Genomic DNA, 18,360 nt, shown 5'->3' with positions numbered 1-18,360 from the left:
ATTTAACATATATAACGTATAAGATTTTTACATCTTTCTCTTTCCCTCGAGAAGAACTGCTAAAACTGTAGAAATAACATTACAGAAAAGCAGGACATGCTCAAGCAAAACATTATAGAAAATCTGTCACGTTCTGGCTCAGTTTGACCCAGTATTTTGAGTTGTCATGTTTGTGCAGGTTTAGTTTAGTTCCATGTGTCATTTTCTGTCTCTCTCTCTATGTCGAGTCTGCGTCTTAGTGTGATGGTTTCTTGTTCCTGTTTTATTGTGAAGGTCTGCGTCTCATGTGAGTGTGTTCAGTTTTACCTCTGTCTCGTCTTGGTGATTATTCCCAGCTGTGTCCACCACCTGTGTGTAATTCCCCTGTGTTTCTCTGTGTATTTAAGTCGTGTCCTCTGTCATTGTAGTTGCTGGTCTGTCTGTGTATCCACCATGTCGCACCCGTGTGTTTGTGCTCTGTAGTTTAGTTGTTTCCAGTCTAGTTTAGTTCGTGCTCCATTTGCTGTTTGTCCATATTTATTTTTGTGTTCAATAAACCACCTTCACTCCTCCACTACTGCCTGCGATTGGATCCTCATTTATTATTTTCACACGGCTCTCCTCACCCGCCGTGACAGTACGGACCAGCCAGATATGGATCCAGCGGCAGTCACCCCACCTAGGGAGCTTCAGGAGGCCGTTATCGACTCTGCTTCTAAATTGATTTACCAGCTGTTAGAGCATGAGGGAGAAGCGTCTCTTTACACTGTGGAAGCCAACCTACAACACCTTATTTCCAGTTACCCCTGGTTATTGGACTCACTGCATCCGCTCGTACAGAATTTTGTTCTTCACGAGCTTCACCTACACCCCCCCCGCCGCTACCGCTCGCCTGCTCATGCAGTGATATCATCAGTGACAAGTCAGGTGATAGAGGCTAATGCAAAATGGTGTTTCAGTGAGGCAGAATTTATTATGACAATACATTTTTTTAAATACTCAGTACGAATTAAACAGGTTAAAGGTCAATGCTCTGTTGTAATATAAAGACAAAATGATTGACAGCAGCCCAGCAATATCAGTAAAATGCAAATTAGCCACATGGTGCAATGTAAGGAGCTCTGTGATTGGTTAGGAAAGGACAGACTGGCCACCTCGATTTTTCTTCACTGCACATTGATCCATAGCTTTGCTCTGTAAAGGCTAACAAAGTGCTTTTGCTTTACAAAGACATTCAGCGTCGGTATTCACTCTTTTAAAATGCCACTGAACACTGGAGTGAAATGGAGCCCTGATCCTCAGAGTTTTATTGTTGCTAACATTTCTTATAGATAGCACAGATAGTGCCCCACTGCAGTAATCACTCATGTCTAGATATTCCTGTTAAAAGGGAGTTTTTCCTCCCCACTGTAACATGGCAAACATAGCAAACGGATAATCCAGCTGAAGCTTCAGACAGCCGTCAGACAGTGAAACACTGCCATCTGCTGGACTCGAATAACAAAGACGCTGCTTTGACGGGTGAGGGAGTTTCAACAAGTCTGCAACGACTCAAGCATCAAACTACAGAACTATTCTAGCGGACATGGTGCTCTAATGACTGCTTCATTAACACAGCTCAGAAAGGATCAAACATATCAATAAATTATAAAACACAAAACGTCTCTTATTGCCCAGGGCTCAGGAAGTGAGTGACCACGTAAGTGTGTTCAACAGGAAGCTAAAGACTGGTGCTGTTAAAGTGTTCAAAAAACAGCAGGAGCTCGGTGTGAGGCCACAGTGGGCCAAAAAACACAAGATGACCTCCAGCAAGGACAAAATGTATCTGGACGTCTCTGTGAGCATCTGTCTCACTGTGTAAGTGTAGCACAGTGTCTGTGTGTGCATGGCTGGGCAAGAGAGACAGCACAACTGAAAGCCAGCACTCAGACGAGGACCCGGTGCATCGTCTGTCTCATCTCAGCCAGTTTACTTACAAACTCTTTAAGTTTGAATTTTAAAGCCGACAATGTGCACAGGGCAGTGATATTTAAAATGAAGGTAAACTATTCCAATCTCTGCAGCCCCAATTGTGTATCTCACACACACACACACACACACACACACAGTCCTGAATTCATTACTGAAGTCTCATCCAGACGTTCAATGTGCTGTGTAATTAAATTGAGACGTGGGGTCAAAATCCCCACCTAGATTGAGTGAGATGAAATAGAAACCGGCTCTCCTCTAACTGACTTTATAGAAATAATTACATAAGCTGCATTTATAACTGTTATTAAATAACAGCAGCACACGAGAACTAAAGTGTAATCCCAGCACATTTCGCTTTGCTTGCACTGATTCTTTAGAGATGACGACCGTGGTGGGTAATTAAGGGCAAACAATATACAAGTGGCGTGAAAAATGGAGGCTGCATTACCTTTCCAAAGCTTCCTTTCCCGATGGCCCGCAGTATCTGGAAGTGGTCAAAGTTTACTGTGGAGAAAATGAGAAGCAGTTAGTGAGAACGTGTCAGTTTGAGCTGAGCTATAAAACAGGGAACATGACATGTACAGCACTGTGCAAAAGTCTTGAGCCATCCCTCATTTGCTTCCAGGGATCCGGACTTCCCTGTAATCTTTAAAGTGGTATTAAGGAATAGCTCTCCAGGCTTTTTAAAGTGTTTCTGATTTTTAATCCAGGGCTTGTATTTGACCACTTTTTGTCTGTTAAGACCCTTCACACTAATCTCTGAAACATTCAAACATAAACAGACACCTAAGTCACGGAAAGGACCAGAAAACTTAACAAAGAACCAATTTTAAATTGTATCTGTACACATTTACTTGCAGCCTATTGCAAAAAAACAAAAGCCCACATCATTTGTTCTCACTTCTTTAGTTGAAGAATGCAGTTAATAACACCGTTAACACAGACTGACCTGGCAAAACATGAAAAAATAAGGGGGTGGTTCAAGACTTTTGCTCGGTACTGTATGAGAAATGGAAATGTGCACTTCACAATGTATCGCTGCACTTCGGCAGTACTGTGCAGATTAAATGTTTTTTCCTTCCCGATGCATGTGAAAGGTTAAGACTTACATCTCCAAATGTCCTGGAACTGATTTGAACCAGAGGACTCAGCCACACTGTTACTATGTACTGCATAAACACGTTTACCGATGAAGGTAAATCAGACGCTGTCCTGACTGTGTGGCTAAATTTTGTGCTGAAAGCATCAAATCAATTGAATATGATTAACTTGCTATGAGAGGTTTTTACTCCAAGTGTGACTTTTTCTGGCTTCATACACCTTTCAGGGTCAAATTCAAGCACTTTGTGAGCACGTTTAATGTCCATTTTCAACATTTTCCAGCACATTACCATAAAAAGGATGCATATTTCACTTCGCATCACCTGAGTAAGACCACGTGAAAGGCCAAATTAATAAGTCTTCTCATCAGATATTGATGCTTCTTTCTTATGTGACACAAAAAACAGGAGGAGACAGATCTTTGCTTGTGTTGTTTTTTAAGTTCATTCATTCAAAACTAACTGTAAGACGCTTAACTACATTGCAGTCTGTGTTATTGTTGTAGACCTAATTATCACCTTTAAAGTGTTTGTGCTAATAACATCATGTAGAGTAAGACAGGCATAGAGAACAGCACTGACTGGGAGAGGCTTTGAACAGATGACATACTCAGATCAATTCAACACTTTAGACTTTAAAAATGCACAAGCGTCTTTCAAAAACCCATTTATTTAATCTATCATCATTGATATTATTATGTACAGTTATAATGTACTGTTCATCTCCCTTAAATAAACAGGCAGCCTTAAAGTGTGAAATAGTCACTTGTCTACTGTCTCAGTGGCTGATAGTGCCCCACAGGCCTCAATGTGAGCTTGAAGCCATTATGTTTCAACTGTTTAATGATAAACAGATTTTCAATGAAAGCGAGGAAACTTCGGTAGCACAAAAAAGTGCCTATTCTTTGTTCCCATACGGTTCAGTCATATTACCGTCATTTCCCCCTAAGGTGTTCCCAAAGACACCAGGTTAATACTTAAAAAGGCTGCAGCGATATACAAAAATATCAATATTCTGTTTATTTGGTGACAACGTCGCTTTTAGCCTTCAATCAGAAAGCCTGACGTTGGCTAGTTAAGCATCGGGCTAACGTTTAACGCTTTCACTTGAGGGAAGTAACTCGTATTACTGCTACTGCTGTGTAATCTTGGTTCAATTCACAGCATATTCTACAAGTTACCCTGCAATAACTAACTGTTAGAATAGCGCCACCGTATTGTATCGCACTGAGTGCACTTCAATCCTTTATCCCGCGAGTTTGCTAGCTAGCAAAATAATAATACCAATTTTAAACAAATAACATGTGTAACGTACACACTGGAGAAAATTATTTACTAGTACTTACGCAAACTCCCCCGTTGTGAAAACGTACAAATCCTTCTTGTATTTTTCGTTTTCCAGCAAACACTCATTAAAACGGCCTCCAGGCACATTAGCGCACTCATGTTGCTTTTAGACTTTGCGACTCGTTTTATTTCTCTATCTGATAAGAAAACTATTCAATCAGATAGTTATTTGTGGTGAATGAAATACGGTTACAGTTTCAAGAAGTTTTAAGCACCAAATCCGAACTCCAAGCACTGCAATATTAAAATCCAATTCAATTTCTTGTTTGCTCCGAAATCTATGACATGACTATATACAGAAAAGCTTGACATGGTATGCAAAAAAACAAACCCGAAGACAATACAAATACAAATACATGAACAAAAAATCTTTTAACTGTCAGTTATGTCATTTTAAAATTTTCCAAAACTAACATTTTCTTTGATTGATTGATATTAAATTGATTAGGGTCAAGTCTAGTGTGAACAATATTACACAAGCAAGCACGTGTGTGCGCATGCGCACATATTAGAATCCCTTCGTTCGCTTCTCATATGTGCGCATGCGCACATATTAGAATCCTTCGATCGCTTGTGACGTGGTAACTTTGCTTTGATCCTTTCTGACGTCATAACTTTGCTTTGATCCCAAAACCCATAAATAGGAGCGCTCACCTTTTACTTTATGCTTAACGGACGTTGACCTGCAGCAACTAAAACCTTTTCGAGAAGTTTTGAGAGCAATTTACGAGAGAAACCAAAACAAGTTCAGTTTTGTTTCTCACCAATCCACAGCGCAAACAGACACATTACACCATGTCAGCCAACCCATCCTTCGGCTCAGCTGAGCTTGGAATATCTAAAGGGACCATTTTGGGAGATCACCACATGGTGGAGGCTTTCCTTGGAGAAGGAAGCTTTGGTGTTGTAATGAAATGTCGCGATACAAAAAAGAACCAAACTGTTGCTGTTAAAGTCAACAAGAGCGACCCTGAAATTCTGCTCCAGGCAAAACTGGAAATTTTCATCCTGGAGCAGCTACGACGCTTGGATCCAGACAGGTGCAACATTGTCGAATGGAACGGCTATTTCCTCGATGGAGAGCGCATTTGCTTGAATTTCGAACTCCTCGACCAAAGCCTGTCAGACTACATAGGGGACCGGAATGACCGAGGTCTCCCAATGAGAGAACTCAGGCCAATTTTGCATCAGCTCGCAAATGCTCTGTTCCACCTGGGTTCTGTGGGAATAGTGCATGCTGACCTCAAACCTGGAAACATCATGGTTGTGAACCGCAGTGAGTCTCCCGTCAAAGTCAAACTCATAGACTTTGGCCTCGCATGTCCTGCTTCTGCAGTGATTCCTGGTGACCGTGTGGGGACAATTGGTTATTGTGGACCTGAGGTTATGCTTGGCATTCCATACGACAAAGCAATCGACATGTGGTCTCTGGGGCTGGTAGCTGTGGAGCTTGCTACAGGGGTGCCTCTCTATCCTGGGGAAGACGATTATGATGTTTTGAAATTCATAATTGAAACTCAGGGTCAGCTACCAGATCATCTTCTAGAGTCTGGCTTGTACACTGACAGCTATTTCATCGAGGATAACTACAACAAACAGCGCTGGACATTTAAGACCCAACAACAATTTCAATACGAGACAGATTATCGATCCAAGGAAACTCGATATATAAATCTTAAGCGTCTCGATGACCTCGAACAACTGCTGAAGGTTAGGCGAGGACCGCAAAATGGCCAAACATTATTTGTATGGCTAATCAAAGAAATGTTGGCCTTGGATGCAAATCAGCGCATAACACCCTCGGAGGTTCTGAAGCATCCCTTTTTCGACCCTGGCCGTATTATTGTAGGGTCTACCTTACAATAATACATACAGCCTTGAAGTGACTGGTGATGTGATTTGCTGCTGAATGAATTCGGGCATGAGCATAAACACACGCACAGTAAATGGCCTGTATTTGTACAGCGCTTTACTTAGTCCCCAAGGACCCCAAAGAGCTTTACACTACATTCAGTCATTCACACATTCACACACACATTCACACACTGGTAATGGCAAGCTACATTGTAGCCACAGCTGCCCTGGGGCGCACTGACAGAACATTGCAGAACCTTCAACACCTCGTATGAAAAATATTTGACTGTGTGTATGCTTTTAGCACTGTTTGGATTTGAGAAAATCTAAAATAAATCGAAATTTGCTTTTAGAAGTTGTTTTATAAAGTTCAGTGGTATATTATGCATACAATAGGGCATCTATTTAGATTTACATCTTCCACAGAAAAAACTGCACATTACTGAAACTTAGTATACTGGACTTTGTTGTTGTCCCACACAGGTTCAATTTCGAGTGGTAGATGGCTCAGTGCTCAGTCAACCAAAATTTTATGATAGTGGGCACAATGAGATAGATAAGCTGCTTGTAAACAGCACTTTTATGCTCTCTTTTTCCATTTGGATAAGAAAGAAAGAACCAGGAAACAAAGGCAAACAAATAATCTGTGCCTTTATCCCAGATTCACATTATAGGAACAGCTGCTCAATGACCACTGTAGTCTTTGCTTACTGCACTTTTATCTAGATCTATGCAAAGTGATCCACTACACCTACTTTTACAGTTAAATCATTTTGTGAGCACTGATGCCATTTTAATCTGAGTTTCTACTCAAATACAATCAGTAAAGAAAAACACAGTCTGTGACGTTTGTTTTAAAAGAAAAGGTATTCCCTGCAAATGTTTATCTGTGTGAGACTATTCAGAAAACAGTAATTTTGTTTTATAGGTGAGACACTTGGCCTCTTTTTTCCTTGTTCTACGTTTGTCTTTTGTCCGATTACTCTGGAACACAAGATGGAAAACTGATATTCTCATGTTAAAAATATAGAAAAAGGATTTTATCACCCATAAATGTTAACTTCTCATGCCTCTAAGCACAAGCAGGAGCAGAAGTGCCCTCTGCAGTTTGTGTGTGGAAGTGCAAAAGCTTACAGCACCTGGTATTCCCAGGCGGTCTCCCATCCAAGTACTGACCAGGCCCGACCCAGCTTGGCTTCCGAGATCAGACGAGATCGGGCGTGTTCAGGGTGGTGTGGCCGTAAGCGATGGAAGAGCTGTGAAAAAGACCTTTTATTGGTTGCAAATGTTACACAGTTTGATATATATTATTGTGCTAAACTTCATATGTTACAGCGACAACATGCAAACCTTCGTTATTAAGTGAAGCTTCAAATTGAGCTCCAAAAATGCTTTTCCCGCAGTAACATCACGATAAGAAGACATGTTCGTTGATTACAGCACAGTGTTAAAGTGACAGAGAGCACACAGTGTGTTGGGTCGATTTGGAAGTCCAACATTTTTGTCGTTTGGACATTTTAACTTAAATATAGAAAACAAAAACGTATGCGTGTATGTGTCATTACAGCATGTATAAAAACGCCGTTTCTGAGCTGACCTTTCGCTTACGGCCGCACCACCCTGAACACGTCCGATCTCGTCTGATCTCGGAAGCTAAGCAGGGTCGGGCCTGGTCAGTACTTGGATGGAAGACCGCCTGGGAATACTAGGTGCTGTAAGCTCTTGCACTTCCACACACAAACTGCAGAGGGCGCCGCTGCTCACTCAGTGGAGGCAGCTTGAGGAAAAGCTTCATGACAACGCTCCTGATTGCATTTCGCTTTTGTGCAAAACAAAAAAAACAACAACAACGAAATATTTAGGAAATACACGAAGTTATTTATTCTGTAAATGTAGAGAATGTCTACGGCTAGTCCGTCTGGGCTCAGTAGTGAGGAACTTGTTAACCTTGTAGCGTGCAGCGGGCACAGTGTCAACCTGACACTCATGTGCAACGAGTTTTAACTCTTATTGGCTGCCGACTGCGGCCCCGAAGAATACTGAATAAATGCGCATCAGTGTGCTACCCGGAGCAGGGAACACGATATCATGGAGTTTCTAACATGGAGCAAGGTGAAGGTGACGCTACTATGCAGGACCGCCCCTGCTTAGCTTCAGAGATCAGATGAGAACAGGCTGGTATGGCCGTAAGTGAGAGGCTTCCTCGACAACGGGGTTCATGTAGATACTGTAACCCATTTATTGGGATTTAAAAAACAATTTAGAGTGAAGGATATTGATTAGTTTCTACCTTTAGTTTTAATATTTTTCACATTCTGTCTCTCACAGTTGAAGTGTACCTCTGGTGCAAATTACTGACCTCTGTCATCATTTTAAGTGGGGGAACTTGCACAATCGGTGGCTGACTAAATACTTTTTTGCCGCACTGTATCTGGAATAACCCTGACATATTACAAAACAATAATATGATTAATTTCCCAGAATGGAGTTGTAAAGGAATTAAATACTTAGAACATATATTAGAGGGAACAGAATTTATCCCATTTGACAGACTAGTTGCACAATATGGGATCAACAAGAAAAGATTTTTAGAATATCAACAAATTAAATCCATAATAAAAAAGAAATTTAACCTCAGTCAAGTTGAATTACAAACACCACCAAGTGTGGCACATTTCCTTACTCTTAAATCCCCCAAATTATTATCTAAAATATACAGAACACTTTCTAAATTAGATGAATCAATATCCCTTCCTATTGCAAAGTGGGAAGCAGATTTATCAGTTAGTTTAGACCAAAACTTCTGGTCTCAGGCTTAAAAACCTTTAAATTGATTAAAAATCCCAGTCTGCAATTAATACAATACAAAATACTACATAGAGTGCACTATAGGGGAGAGTGAGGTAAGATGAGCCAGTGGGTAAGTTGAACCACCCCTTGTATCTAGGTAACTGTGTACATGTTTTGTCATGTGACCATAAATCCAGGAAGCACTCATCATTTCCATCCTGCTATATTAAAGAGGAGCACATTGGAGAAGGGGTAAGTCTGTATTACACAAAAAAATGTTTTTTGCTTGTCAAAGTAAAATTTCTGCATATCAGGTAAATTGACTGTAATATTAAAACAAACGTATCTGTGTCTAAAATGATATATTATACATGTTGGTGGGTTTCTAAAATATAATATCATCTGAAGAAGTTTTCTAAAGATTAGCCTAAATTGCTAAGCTAGCCCGTTTTTTTCAAAATGGTGGCTATGGGGCAAAGTGAGCCAAAGGCTATGGGGTAAATTGATCCAATGGTTCAACCTACCCCACCATAAGGCACTGAAATTTATTTAAGGCTCTGACTTATTAAATAGTATTTTAGTTCAGTATACTGAACCCTTTTGTTGTATTTGTCATATGTTAACTATTATAGAAAAGATATCATGCCAAGGACCTACAGACGGAAGACCAGCTGGGGCTCAACACCCCTGGAGGAGATTGAAAGGGCAGCGAGTGAAGTCAAGGGAGGAAAGTCCATAAGATCAGTGGCTAAAGAAAGACAAATTGACAGGTCAACACTCAGGAGATATATTAAAAAGAGGGACACACAGGAGGTCAAATCGGTTGGCTATAGTGGAACAGCTTCAGCAAAGAGAGTCTTCTCTGAGGAGGTGGAGAAGGAGCTAGCAGAGCATATCAAGAAGCTTGCAGAGCAGTTCCAGATTTTTACCAGACCCTGTACATGCATGTGGTTCACGAAGTGACCCCAACCATGCTCGATATGTGTCTCCCACTGATATTCTACCCTTACCCAAAAGTCAGCAGCCCAGGAAACAAACAAATCGAAAGCGTGTGAAGACACGAATCCTGACTGATACACCTGAAAAGCAGGCAATTGAGAGAGAGAGCCCATGAAGAAAGGACAAATAAACTGAAAGGCAAAAAAGAAATAATCCACAAAAAGCAAGGAATGTGGAAGAGGAAACAAACCCAGACAAAAATTGCAATGGAAAGCAGCTCTGAGGAGAGTGATGTTCCCATCCCATTTGAAGACACTTCTGAGTACACTTCTGACACGCTGAGTTCCAGCGATGAAAGAAGTGAACCAGATGTCTCAGACCTGGTAGTTGGTGACTTTGTCATCGTAAGATTTGCATCCAAATCCAGGAGCCACCATTACATTGGCCTGGTTGACAGCTTTGCAGACAACGAAGTGAGTGCCAGATTTCTCAGAAGAATCCGAGGGATCACTAGCAGTAAGAAACCCACGTTTGTGTTCAAGGAAAATGATGAGGCATCTTTCCCACGCAAGGATGTGCTGAAGAAGCTACCTCAACCTCAACAGGCTGGAGGAACTGCAAGGAGGGAGCAACAGTTCATATTCCCCTGCAACCTTGATCATTGGAATATTGAATAGTTCTTTTGAATAAATGGTTTTGAACTGGTGGTTTGTTTAGAAACCACCAGTTTCCAGGTTTGTTCTCACAGGTTTACAACTGTTAAAATGGTTTTTTTCACAATATGATCAGTTTTACATTTTAAAAACTACATGGTCAGTTTGCCCCAAGATGGCTCAGTTTACCCACTGACTAGGTTCAATTTACCCCTAATCTGGGGCAAGTTGAGCCAAAGGAGCATTTTTTTTTAATAGGTCATTATTTTGGGCAGCGTCATCAGACATAGATTCTGATCATTACATTTGAAAGGAGACATCCTGAAATAAAGGAATATGTTATCATTCTATTTCTGTGTCATTTTTTCTCACATCCAGGGCAACATGAGTAAAAAGTGGCTCATCTTACCTCACTCTCCCCTACAGGTAACCGGATGTTCAAGATGGGCTTTACATCTTCCAACAACTGCTCACACTGTCAAAGCAATACACCAGACAATTACATTCACGCTCTTTGGTTCTGTCCACCAGTGCAGAAGTTTTGGTGCGAGGTATGTGAAGACTTATCAAAGTGTCTGAAATGTAACATTCCAACTTCCCCCTTGGTGTGTTTGTTGGGCAGCTTAGATAATGTCACTTCAGAAAAGAATATAGCCCATATGGTTTTCACTGCCCTATGCATAGCCAAGAAAACTGTCCTCATGAACTGGAAAAATAAAAACAATCTTAATTCTAACCAATATAGAAATTATCTATTATATTACATTAGTCTTGATACAGCCTCTGCCACCACATCAGATCAATTGCTCTGGGCTCCTTTGATCAGCTTCATCACCTAGTGGGGGTGGGGGGGTCATAGTTTGGTCCCGCCTTCAATGTTGTGATTGGTGTGGGGGTAGGGACAGGCTTAGGGCGTCGGGCCTTGGGTCCTGGTTTGTGTGTTGCCGGGGTTGTGGGTGGGTGGGTGCATGGGGGCCCATCCCTGGCGCATGGTGCCGCCGGTGTGTCGAGCCACCTGGGGGGCTCTTCAACTGGTGGGGGAGATTGTCACACCTTGCAGGAGCTCCTCAGGAACTCTCTGCAGGAGGGGGAGATATAGGAGAGGTGGAGGAAGATCTCAGCCTGGGCGTCTATAGTCTCATGTAATCTGGAAGATGAGTGGATGGGGGGGTGGGTGCAGTTTTCTCTGTGGTGGGGTTGGGTGGACTGTCCCGGGCTCTGTGGGGCCGGGGGGCGCTGCTGCGCTGGGCCCCAGTCTGGATGGGCCTGGGCCCCCTTTCCCTGGCGGGTCGTGGAGTATGGGGGTGCTTACTGGGGTCAGCGGGGGAGCTGGCCGTCCGACTGCGGTCTGGGGTGTGGGGCCTCCCTGCTGCTGCGGAGTCGGGGCGGTCTGCCTCTCCCCACCGCAGGGAAAAGGGTAACACCACCTGGGTCTGGGTGCAGTTCCCCCCTCCAGGGGCAAGGGTACCTAGACCCGGTTCGTAGAGTACGCTTGGGGAGTGTGATCGTGTGTACAGCGTCTCTTTATGTCTGTCTCCACGTCGGTTGAGTGTGAAGTGCATATGAGAGCATGAGGGTGGGAATGGATGTTTGTGTCTGTGTGCGCCTGTATGTCTGTGTCTATATGTCAGGTTGGGTATCAGACGCCACCTCTCTGGGGACATCTCAGGCCCTCCAAGGTTTGGAGGCCTATCTCCACCCACCACCACTTCCCCTGCCGGTGGCGGACTCCCTCAGGTGTCGGTGCGTTGGTGGTTCTTTGTATCTGGGGGTGGGCGTCCGGGTACACACCGGCTCACTCCTTGGCGGCCGCTTATTGGGGCTCGCTCGGGCCACTTCGGAGGTGGGGTGCCCCCGGCCTCTCGGCCTGGGGCTCGGTCACTCAGGCACAGCTGGCTGCCAGCGGAGCTCACGGGCGCGTCACTGCAACTCCCCCTGGCTTCTGCTCCGCGGCTGCTGAATGAGCCCTCATCTGGGACTCTCCTTAGTTCTTACTGGGACAGTGGCGCAGCTGCCCCTCTGTGGGTCTTCCTTGGTCTCTTGTGTTCTGGGGGCCTCTGGATGTCTGGAGTTTTGATCTCCTCCATACCTGCTTCATACCATAGAGGACAGGGCTGTGGCTCCCCACACTCCCTAGCAGATCATTACATGGAGAAACCTTTGGAATGCAAGCATGCTGATCCACACAGGTGTGCACACAGGTGTACACATGGGTAATCACAGACGCGGACTACAGCTTTCTTGGCTGCTGCCTCAAAGCACATTGTGCGCTGTCTATCTTGCGTGCTGCACAATATCGTTTATTATTTAGTAACTATTGATATCTACTGCTAGCTAGTTTATTGTGATGGTGCTTTTTTTTTTCTTATTATGTTGCTCTTTGTTGTTTGCTTTCTCTTTTGTTTTTTTTTTCTCCATACAGGTGACCCAGGTGTTTCGTTTTTTTTTGTTTGTTTGTGTTAAGGAAAAAGTTATTTTGTGCTTATAAAAGTGTTCATATTTTATACACTGTAAGAATGTATCAAAATGTACTCATCATCATGCTTGTGTTTTGCAGAACAAAGTGTTGCAGAACAAAGTGTTGCAGAACAAAGTGTTGCAGAACAAAGTGTTCATTTTGATGTTGACACTTCATTTAGATATTTTGAGACCGGAAAGAAATGCAACTGAGTGATATACTGATAAGTGTTTAATATTTCTGCTTATGCAAACGTCTTTCTATCATGAACTCTCTGAACAGTCACATCACAACACCTCAATGAGTTGTGAAAACAAGCTGTTATTGTTAGATTAAGTTACAGGAACTGCATGTTCTCCCCTCACGAGTGAAGAGCGTGCAGCTAAGTTCCTGTTTTATCTTTACTTTGCCATGTGACATCACTATACTGAAGTGTATAAATAAAGATGCAAGACAAGTGTAGGGGTGTGAGTCTTGTTGAGCTCTCACCCGTGCACGTTAACTGTTGAACTGTCTGAATGTCATTTCTTCACCTGAGTGTTTGATAACTGTTCACCCCTAACAGTTTGTTTTTTTTCTCTCTTCCCCCCCTTCTCACCGTCTCTTCTCCCCTTTGGTTTTCTTTCTTTCTCTCCCTCTCTTTCTTTCATTCTTTCCCCCTGTCCTATCCCACAGTCATGTCTGTCCCGTTTGTAGCAACTGAAAATAAAATAAATTCATAATTATAATAAAGGTCAATCAAATGGACCAATATGGCAAGGCCATGATGATCCACTTAGTAAAATAAATCCGCTTGGCATCTTTCTTGGCCTTAAGACAACAATTATGATGGCTATAGATCCAAATGGGACAAAAAAAAAAAAAAGAAAAAGAAAAAAAGAAAAAAAAAGAAAATGAAGGTGGCATAGTGAACAACTCTTTTTGACCCATTGGTCATTTGCAACTTGATTGACTGTTGCATGACTTTGTTTGCATTTTACAGTCTTCAACTCATATTGGATATAAAGAAACATGCAAAGTGCACTGAGCTTGTAGAAGTCTAGAAATGGATCTGCCTGTCAGTAATTTTCTATTTTGCCCACCCGCTGTACCTTTCCTATTTCTCTGCGTGTAAATGCATGCCTATTGTATTGACTTTTTTCCTGTTGTGGCCCGTCGGCCTTTACCCAGCTTATCCACTAAAAATCTCATGCATGCCTGAGCTAACTTATCATATTTTTCTTTTAGTAAAGAGGCTATGGCGTGCAAAGGATACTGGGCGCCTGGAGTCAGTTGTTGGAACATAAAAGTTATTTGATTCCTCTTTTCGAACACTGCAGGGGTCATGGTGGTTTCTGATGAGGTAAGAGAACTTATCATTATTGATTCTGATTTCGAGGTTCTGCTCCTTCTGAAGCATTTGCAGTGCAGAGACCATTAATAGTTTAAAATGTGCGGGTAGGTCTGGGGGGGTTTATATTGCAAAACTCTAAGGTTTCACCCATTCACTTCAACAGGAAAAAATGTTATCAACCACAACACAGATGTTGTGACATCTGTGACATCATAATATCCAGTTTCAGTATATGCAGAAAGAACCTTTATCAGCAATTATATTCCTTTAGATGTTTTTGTGTACAGCACTCAAGCAGTTACTTCAAAAATTGTTGCTGTTGTTGTATAAACTCTGATTTTTCAAAACAGGTCATTGATGCATACCCGCATCGTGTCATTGAGAGACGAAAGGAAAGTAAGAAATGTCCTTTGCCTGCTAATTTGATATAAAAAAAAAAACGTATTTACTGTTCTCTAACATTTTTGTATACTTGTGCAGAATGCTGCACACCTGCTCTGTTCAGTAGTTGCAAGCTCGTTGTTTTCTGGGCAGTTCAGATGCCTCAACAAGGTATGTTGAAAGTTCAGAAGTGGTCCAAACAGTTGACTCCTTTCTGTTGCTGAGGAAAGAGTTCGGTTCCTTTAAAGAAGACTATATTTGAAAACACCCTAAGACGCATGGTACCTAAGTAAATCCAAATTACTCTGCACTTCCAGTCCCACAGATGACGTTCCCAGTTGAAGACATGTGGCTGTGCCCTGTGAACTTTGGTACGCACTGGATTCGTGTGGTATGTGTTCATATAGTTATTAATTTGCGTAATTTGTTGTGAAGCAGTTTCTTGCACAAAGTGTTTTTTTTAAATACGTTTTCAGTGGCACAAACTATTGTAATTTTTTAATTTATTAAATTTTTCTTCAGATTGTCAACATTTCTGCACAGAAAATACTGCTCATCGACCCCATGGGGAATGAAGGTGTTTATGACAGGAAAATTCTGCGCAACTGGAGGTATGCATGATACTGAGGTATTATTCTTAGATAAAACATTTCTTGTTTCATTATAAACATTTTTGTTCAACTAGGAATTTTCTGAGGATGAGAGGGCATGAAGACACCATGGAGTGGCAGTTACAGACTATGCAACACAACAAGCAACAGGATTCCAGCAGTTGTGGAGTTTTAATGTTAAAGGTAACCCGTATTCAAATGATTCCATTTCTTGTTAGCTATAATTAAGACTTTAAGTGAATTTAAGTGAGGTGAAATTTATTTCGGTCAACAACAACAACACAAGCTATCATTTTACATAGAAGTACAGTAACAGTAACTAAAAACGGAATAGGCTGAAGCTTTGTGGATTATAATTATCCTATCCTTTACCTAATTAAGACTTTACATTCTAATTATGATCAATCTCACAGTTTGCAGAACACTACCTTGATTTTGGAGAGGTCAGTGAGGTGTCAACCACTACAGAGGCAGTTGTGCTGGAGCGAATGCAGATAGCTTGCACCCTACTTGAAAATCGAGGTAAGTCCAGTAAAGTCCTTATCACGTTAGAGTGTGTACTTCCATTTTAAATAGTGCTTTTCAAACAGCACAGTACAAATAGTGCTCTTCAAACACTTTCAGATAAGACCCTTCTCAAAGTGTAATTTAAAAAATTCAGGAGACAAATTTTCCTTGAAGTATATTTGGAAAAAATGTACTATTACTCCACCTAAACTTGTTTTTTCTGACCCAGATAGACTGCAGGTCATAACTTACCTGAAGTTAAGTTCATCTCAGGTCTCTGCTCCTCCTGCCTCCCCTTTCCCTCATCCACCTGTTGCCTCTGTGGAAGCTCCGCCATAGCCACCACCAAACAACTGACTTATTTTTACACATCGACCAGCATCCGGCCAATCCACCACCTTCCATCGTTTATACCGTTACAAAAAAATAAAAAAACATCATCGGCCCATAAAAATGAAAAATCACCATCAGTATGCCCGATGGCCAGTCCAGCTATGGTCGTGCCATCAGTTAACCCTTCACGTGGCAGCTGTGACACGCGTGCCCAGGGTTGACGACCCCTGCTCTAAAGCATCTGATTTGGATTCCTGAGATCAAATATATTTTCCTTTGGCTTTGTTTTCCTCCCATTTGTGGCTTTAATGTAGTGTTACATCCTGTTTGTTTGCTTCCATCTGTATACATGTCCAGATTCACTGTTATGTTTCTATTCTTACATTGCTGTGTGATCACTGTTCCCTCTGCTGACTGATGTGACCTTTTGTATCTCACACTGATACTTTTCATATTTGTATCTGCGCCTAAAAGATAAAAAGTTTTCCATGCTAAAACACAGCTCCACCTCCTGCAGTTCTCCCTCTGAACCACTAGATGCCTCTGTTATCTAAATGAAGACGTGCAGCACAGCAACCACAGCAGCGCTCAGATCACACGTGTCCTGTTATTATGTATAAAAGCATGAAACAGGTGAGACAGGTGGGATCAATATTAATGTTGTGGAAATATATGAAAAAGCAACAGAAGAGTGAAAACATTTCGTGCTTCTAGAAAGATCTTTCAGCTCACAGCTGCTCACAGACTGTATTTACAAGTGACAAACTGCAACTCTACAGTACATCTACAGTATATATCAAATATATTCTGTATTCAAATCTATTGAGTGATGTTTGAAAGTCTTTCCAGGTGAGTTTGATCCAGGAGGGTCTGAAGCCAGAGTCAGACAGAGACTGTGCAGAGACTGTAGAAGGACAGAGCAGCAGCAGAGCAGTCCAGATACACTGATGATCCTCTGTCAGATCCAGAGGGACACACAGGGATGATGCTGGACTCTACATTGTGTCTGACAGTGGAGCTGTTCTCAGAGCAGTTCACTCTGCAGCACTGACAGTCATCTGCACTTCTTCTCATTCCTCTGTCAGTCACTGCTGGATGAAGCTCTCCTCTCCACCTCCCAGTAACATGGCCCAGTCAGAGCGTCTCTACACACAAGCTGCTGCTGCTTCAACCTCTCTGGATCATCAGGACACAGCTCCTCCTCTCTCAGCACACACACTGTCCTGTTTACCATCATCGCCAACACCTGCAGAGAGAAGAAGGAAGAGCAGAGGAGATAAACGAGTGTTTCCAGAGACTCTTCATCAGCTGTCAGTTAGTGATGCAGCACATCCAAGGCAAGGCAAGGCAAGGCAAATTTTTTTGTATAGCAGAATTCAACAACAAGGTGATTCAAAGTGCTTTACAGAGACATTAGAAACAAAAACAAATAAAAAGCATGATTTAAAATTGATTAAAACAAGCAAACAAACAAACTAACTAAACACACACATTCACATTCACACCTGTTCGCGCGATTTGAACCCTTATCGTAAGGGGAGCTACCAGTCCTTCTGTGGACGAGCTACTTTCTATTTTAAATTGCCTGAATTTAAAATACTCTCTAGACCCAGCTGGGGAGCTACCCAGAGATCTAAACCCACTTAACAAACAAACAAACAAACAAACAAAACAGTATATAAAATCAAAACAGATAAAATCAGTTAATGTAAGTTTTGAAATTTAAGCTTAAAATTGTGGATTTGGTGCTTTATTCAAATGCAGCTGAGAATAGGTGAGTCTTCAACCTGGATTTAAATAAACTGAGTGTTTCAGCTGATCTGAGGCTTTCTGGGAGTTTGTTCCAGATATAAGGAGCATTAAAGCTGAATGCAGCTTCTCCGTGTCTGGTTCTGACTCTGGGAACTGATAAAAGACCGGATCCAGATGACCTGAGGGATCTGGAAGGTTCATACTGGGTCAGGAGGTCACTGATGTATTTTGGTCCTAAACCATTCAGAGCTTTATAGACCAGCATTAGAACTTTAAATTCTATCCTCTGACGGACAGGCAGCCAGTGTAAAGACCTCAGAGCTGGACTGATGTGGTCCACTTTTTTGGTCCA

General features: G+C 42.0%; 2 protein-coding genes, 1 non-coding gene and 1 pseudogene across 3 annotated transcripts in view; 2 read left to right on the top strand and 2 right to left on the bottom strand.

Annotated features, from left to right (window-relative positions):
• Positions 1 to 5,192: 5,192 nt before the first annotated feature.
• LOC146712493 (homeodomain-interacting protein kinase 2-like) lies at positions 5,193 to 6,263 on the top strand. Its single transcript, XM_085436558.1, has one exon. The coding sequence runs from the start codon at positions 5,193 to 5,195 to the stop codon at positions 6,261 to 6,263; it is 1,071 nt and encodes a 356-aa protein (XP_085292684.1).
• A 1,115-nt stretch (positions 6,264 to 7,378) lies between these two features.
• Positions 7,379 to 7,497, bottom strand: LOC146712492 (5S ribosomal RNA). The gene has a single exon (XR_014919510.1). It is a non-coding gene; the product is annotated as a 5S ribosomal RNA (ribosomal RNA).
• A 356-nt stretch (positions 7,498 to 7,853) lies between these two features.
• LOC146712491 (5S ribosomal RNA) lies at positions 7,854 to 7,972 on the top strand (annotated as a pseudogene).
• An 8,922-nt stretch (positions 7,973 to 16,894) lies between these two features.
• The window catches only part of LOC146712490 (protein NLRC3-like), a 29,306-nt gene continuing 27,840 nt past the window's right edge, over positions 16,895 to 18,360 (bottom strand). Inside the window, exon 10 of the mRNA XM_085442937.1 lies at positions 16,895 to 17,502. Coding sequence (XP_085299063.1) covers positions 17,490 to 17,502 — 13 coding nt within the window. The 3' untranslated portion in view covers positions 16,895 to 17,489. The remainder of the gene's footprint in view (positions 17,503 to 18,360) is intronic.

Source organism: Copadichromis virginalis, linkage group LG3 (genome assembly GCF_057382275.1).
Source record: "Copadichromis virginalis isolate Kocher_CV1m ecotype Utaka linkage group LG3, C_Virginalis_male_GT1.1, whole genome shotgun sequence".
NCBI lineage: Eukaryota > Metazoa > Chordata > Actinopteri > Cichliformes > Cichlidae > Copadichromis > Copadichromis virginalis.
Note: the sequence above shows the minus strand (reverse complement) of the source record. Positions and strands in the feature narration are given on the sequence as shown.

Coding starts and splice junctions, on each gene's coding strand:
- LOC146712493 (XM_085436558.1), top strand. CDS start 5,193: ATGTCAGCCAACCCATCCTTCGGCTCAGCTGAGCTTGGAATATCTAAA.